General features: G+C 44.5%; 1 protein-coding gene across 1 annotated transcript in view; it reads left to right on the plus strand.

The window, feature by feature from the left end:
- Window positions 1-4,090, plus strand: part of ccn6 (cellular communication network factor 6) — a 58,735-nt gene extending 54,645 nt beyond the window's left edge. The window contains exons 4-5 of the mRNA XM_077538415.1: window positions 3,393-3,586; window positions 3,679-4,090. Coding sequence (XP_077394541.1) covers window positions 3,393-3,586; window positions 3,679-3,960 — 476 coding nt within the window. The 3' untranslated portion in view covers window positions 3,961-4,090. The remainder of the gene's footprint in view (window positions 1-3,392; window positions 3,587-3,678) is intronic.
- The last annotated feature ends 1,910 nt before the right edge of the window (window positions 4,091-6,000 follow it).

Genomic DNA, 6,000 nt, shown 5'->3' on the forward strand with positions numbered 1-6,000 from the left:
GGCCTGGGCCTTCTAGAATTTGTGGTTTGAGTAGAGTTCTGCATTTGAGGAAGAGGATGGTTTTCTTTTGGCTTGGTGTTCTGAGTTTTTGGTGTTTTAGGTTTCACAGGTTTTTCCACTTTGGGGATAGTAAATGCTGCCAACTGCGCCTGAAGATCAGCTATTTGCTTCTGAATTTGTTTCATGGTAGAAGGGATGCTATCATCTTGAGTTGTGTTTTCATTCTCAGTGGTGTCAACAGATGCAGCTTGGGTGTGAACTTGGGCTTTTGTCTTTGTGAATCCAAGATGCAGTTTCATCCGATTGGCCTTGGCGGCTTGTTTATCCTCTTCGGTTCGCAGCAACAATAGAAATTCAGCAAAAGTAGGTGGGTTATTTTGTCTTTGTTCAAGTTGGAGGGTGGCAATCAATGTGTTATTCCAACATCCCCTACAAAATTGTTTTATGAGCTGTTTATCTGCATCGTTGGAATTCACAGTCTTTTTCTTCACAACTGCACTCAAAGATGAATGTAATCTGTGGAGGTAACTGGATGGTTTCTCTCCTGAGTCCTGGTGAGTACTGAGGAATTTAGCAAATAACTCATCACCATCTTCCACAGTGGCATATGCTGAGTCAAGCAAATTCAGGTAGTCTATTGGAGAAGCTTGGGGACCTAAAGGTTTTACTACATGAGCAGCAGGGGGTAAGAGGCTGTCAACAATTCTTCTTGTCAAATGTGATTTTGAAACACTGGGATCGTTCAAGTAGAATTCAACGCTAGTTCTCCAAGTATCGTAATCCAACTCATACTGGGAACAAGGAACTTTTCCTGAAAAGGGTCTCAATTTTGTCATAGAGTTCAACTGGGATGCGATTTCTGTGCTTTTTACAATGTGCTCAACCACTACACGCTGAACTTCGGGTGTGCTAAGTTGATCAGGGGACAAGGGCAAGTTATTCATGTGATCCCTCACTACAGGCGGGGTGAATGGAGCAACTGGTTCAGTGTGAGGCTGGTTTCCAAAACAAGTTGCGTTTGTTCCGGCAAAGTTCAGTGAAGTTAGACCAGTGGTTGGTTTGGGGTCAGTGGGTGGAAAGATTTTAAAAGGCGGACCTGGAGTGGGTCTAGGCTGGGTTGGTGCAGTGAGTGGTGGAGTCACTAACCTTTCACGCTCTGGTCGGGTAAGAGTTGTTTCCTGAGGTGTTTGTTCTTGAAGTGTCACAGCTTCTTTCTCTGAAGTTTGTTCTCCAATTGTTTTCGTTATTCTGGTCAACTCCTCCCTCAAGATATCTTCAAATGACATTCCACTCAATTTGGCAATGTCTTTAAGCTCAGACAAAAAAGTGTGAGTTATTCCAGTGCCAGCTGTGCAACTGTAGACACTAGCTAAGGTTTTCACATGGTGAATGACTGTAGGGTCTTCAGAACTTGGTCTATTTATCGGTAGGAGGGTTTCAAGTGACTGCACTGCCTCGCCCGATTCAAACTCAACGATGGCTTGTTTATAGAATTCTGACTCTGGGTTATCAATTTCAATTACTCTCCTAATTGACCCATACTGCTTCAAAAAATCAAAAACCTCTTCATCTATATGAGTATATGACAATCCACTAACTATGACAGAGTTCGGAACTTTGATGTTTTCAGCTTCAACAATCTCCATTTCTAACTTCTAACACACAAAACTAATTTTCAATTTTAGAAATCAGATTTCAATCAATAGATTTTTTTTCTTGCAATTCAAAAACCAATCACTAGGTGGCGTAATAACAGTGTTCAGATATGGAAACAGTCATACACAAAGCTCCTGGCTGGCTCGCCAACTTTTAAGATGTAACCAGTTTAACAGAACAACGCAAATGATTCTAGGTAAGACTACGGAGCTAAGTGCAGTGGGCTGTGACCATAAATGAATACATCAGAGCAGATAACTTAACAAAACACTTTAGTAACAGTATGTCACCAATTACAACAATAACAGACAAAATGAACCATTAAAAATAAAATAAAATTGGGCCCTTTAAAAAATAAAGAGTCGTCTTAAGTAGTCCGTTAAGTCAAGTCTAAAAGTCTGTGATCACTTGTTTTCTCGCTTGCATCCTTTTCCAAAAGTTCGTGTCAAGTTCTGTTCGTTGGTACTGTCCTACCACACTGTAGAGATCCGTGAATGATGATTCCTCACTGTTCAATCTGGGTGGCTCGCCATCAATGGTCCCAGAATCTTCCACGAGGTTTTTGATCCGTTCAAAAGACCTGACCGAGGCCAACAATAATCAAAAAACGCGGATTCGCCCGGTTCCTGATCACTTCTCTTGTCTTCAACAGTTGTCTTCGTTGACTTAATTGTGTATAAATGGGTTTTAATCACGTTAAAGTTGTTTCTGAGCGTTCGGTTTCTCTGCTGCGGTGACTCCGTCCAGCGTGCTCGTTCCTCGCGCTCTCTCTCTCCCTCTCTCCAACGTTCACTCTCTGCCTGTCAATCAAGTGACTACGGGGAGGGACTTCCGGTATAAATGAACGTCAACGGCAGATTGTGTTAAAAAAATAACACAATAAAAATACTTTTATGGATTGAAATAATATTCTAATGATATTAATTATTTTTCTGTTTTTTATCTTTTTTGTATTTTAACCCTTAATTGTTCACAGGGTTACACTACTAAGAATCAAACAAAAGGCAAAAAGCATACAGAGTAGTTGTCTCGGGAGTAGCAGTCATAACTCAGAAGAACACGTAGTAACAAGGACAAGAATAATCCGCCGGCGTCCTTCAGCTCCTGCGGCACCAAAATACTGAGCTAATTGTGATGCCTGCCAGGTGTGCAGCTGGGGACTTCGCCCACCCAGAAGAATGCCAGCAGCTCTGGGAGAAGGAAACATGTGACCCAGCAGCTTGACATAATACACAAACATGACACCTACAATCTCTAATAACAATATTGAGGCACTTACTTGCTAATGCAAGCACACATTGATTGCTTCACAAGCAAATTCGGTTCCCCATCATCTGACAATTAGCGTAGATTTTAAACATAGAAGGCCAAAACATCCTTAATGAAAATTAAATTGCACTAATAAACTAGCCACTAGAGGGTGCTGGAACTGCACAAATGGAAATCAACCTGACTTTTTAAACAGATGTGTTCCTTTTAAATATTATTAACATGACGACGACGATATTGTGGCAGTTTTAAGATCACGATATCACGATATTGCCCTTATTGTGACATCCCTACTGCTTACAATCTACCACATCACCTTGTCATCTCCATCTCTATCTCTCACATATGCCTGCTTCCGATAAAAAAAAGTTTTGGTTGTTGATGTTGTTCATAGATGCTCTAATTATATACTGTATCTGTTCCATATCCTGTTTCTATTGTGTATATCTAAGTAATTATTACTGAAGCTTACAGGGATCCTCCTTTGGCCTGGAAAAAGAACTGTTTGATCCAAACTACGTTCTGGAGCCCCTGTTCCAAGTCCTGTGGACTGGGCATCTCTGTGCGTGTCAACAATGAAAACCACAAATGTGAGATGAGGAAGGACATGCGTCTGTGTCTACTCCGCCCATGTAAGAAGAATGTGTTCAACAGCATTCAGGTGGTTACAAAAAAATACCCCCAAAATTGGCATGTTAATACTGTATACTTTAAATCGATAGAAATAAAATGACTTTCAATTGTCACTCCTAGGTGCCAAAAGGGAAAACATGCCAACCTCAGTTTCGGTCAAAACAGAGAGAAAAGTTTGTGCTCTCAGGCTGTACAAGTACCAAGAGGTTTAAACCCACATACTGTGGTATCTGTGTTGATAAGCGCTGCTGTTCCCCCAACAAGTCAAGAATGATTATGGTCAACTTCAACTGCCCAGGAGGATCGAAGATGGAATGGAAGATGCAGTGGATAACATCTTGTGTTTGTCAGAGGAAATGCACTAATTCAGCCGACATGTTTTCAGATCTGCGTTTATTGTAACAAGCCAGTATTTAATGGGCATGACTGCTTATTTTAAGTGTACTGAATCAGTTCATTTAATAGATTTGTTTAAAAGATTTGTTCATCCATCCATCCATCCATCCATTTACTACCGCTTATCCGAGGTCGGGTCGCGGGGGCAGCAGCTTTAGGAGGGAAACCCAGACCTCCCTCTCCCCAGCCACATCAACAGCTCCGCCGGCGGGATCCCAAGGCGTTCTCAGGCCAGCCGAGAGACATAGTCTCTCCAGCATGTCCTGGGTCAAGATTTGTTCACTGAATTGTTATTAATGGGGGGGGGGGGGGAGCTGTTCTGCACGAGGGGTGCGGGGGAATTTCTGGTTCAGTAACTCTTGGATTTCTGACCTCGGTCAATTCCCACAAAATTGTTAAACTGTCCAACTCATAACTCTGCTGAATTGCATATGCACCAAACAGCAGTTCAGAGTACCCACCCTTTTTGGAGTCCTTGGAGAGTGTGCTGGAGAACGCTCCCCCTGGGGACTCCCTCGTTCTGCTGGGGGACTTCAATGCTCACGTAGGCAATGACAGTGAGACCTGGAGGGGCATGATTGGGAGGAACGGCCCCCCTGATCGGGACCCGAGCGGTGTTCTGTTATTGGACTTCTGTGCTCGTCACGGATTGTTGATAACGAACACCATGTTCAAACATAAGGGTGTCCATATGTGCAATTGGCACCAGGACTCCCTAGGCTGCAGTTCGATGATTGTAGTAAACACCACACTTTAGTCGTCTCAACGGCAAGGAGATGCTCTTAGCTTTGTTGTTGATCGTTCTTTATTGTCAGTCTGGTTTTACATGTGCATTCTGTCTACCTTTCTTGTTCGATAATCGTTAGCACTCTAGCTTAGCAGATGCACGTCTACTCGCGCAGGGGCGCGTCTACTGTCCAAACCGGAACTACTAATAAGTCTTCCTTCCGGACCTAAGAATCATGGGTAATGTAGTTAAACTAACACAAACTTAATATATACATCTATTTACACATTAACAAAATACACAATCAGAATAATTACTAAACATACATTATAATACAATACTTCTTAAAGGAAGTTACAACAATGATCGACTTTGTAGTCGTGTCATCGGATTTGTGGCCGCATGTTTTGGACACTTGGGTTAAGAGAGGGGCGGAACTGTCAGCAGATCACCACTTGGTGGTGTGTTGCTCCGATGGCAGGGGAAGATGCCAATCAGACCTGGCAGACCCAAATGTATTGTGAGGGTTTGCTGGGAACATCTGGCGGATCCCCTGTCAGAAAGAGTTTCAACGCCCACCTCCGGCAGAACTTCTCCTTTGTCCCGGGTGAGGCGGGGGACATTGAGTCCGAGTGGGCCATGTTCCGCACCTCCATTGTTGAGGCAGCCGATCGGAGCTGTGGCCATAAGGTGGTCGCTGCCTGCTGCGGCGGCAATCCTCGAACCCAGCGGTAAGGGATGCCGTCAAGCTGAAGAAGGAGTCCTTTTTGGCCTGTGGGAATCCGGAGGCAGCTAACAGGTACCAGCTGGCCAAGCGGAACGCGCTTATGGGCAAAAACTCGGACATGGGAGGAGTTTGGTGAGGCCATGGAAAACAACATCTGTGCGGCTTTGAGGAAATTCTGGTCCACCATCCGGCGTCTCAGGAGAGGAAAACAGTGCACCATTAACGCTGAGTACAGTGGAGATGGGGTGCTGCTGACCTTGACTCGTGACATCGTGAGTCGGTTTTGGGAATACTTTGAAGACCTCAATTCCACCGACACATTTTCCTTTGAGGAAGCAGAGTCTGGGGACTCTGAGGTGGCTCTCCTATCTCTGGGGTCAAAGTCACTGAGGTGGTTGGAAAGCTCATCGGTGACAGGGCCCCGGGGGTGAATGAGCTCCGCCCGGAGTTCCTCAAGACTCTGGACTGTGGGGCTGTCGTGGTTGGCACGCCTCTACAACATCGAATGGACATCGGGGACAGTGCCTCTGGATTGGCAGACCGGGGATGGTGGTGACCCCTTTTTAAGAAGGGGGGCCAGAGGGTGTGTTTC

Source organism: Festucalex cinctus, chromosome 12 (genome assembly GCF_051991245.1).
Source record: "Festucalex cinctus isolate MCC-2025b chromosome 12, RoL_Fcin_1.0, whole genome shotgun sequence".
In the NCBI taxonomy this organism is placed as follows: domain Eukaryota; kingdom Metazoa; phylum Chordata; class Actinopteri; order Syngnathiformes; family Syngnathidae; genus Festucalex; species Festucalex cinctus.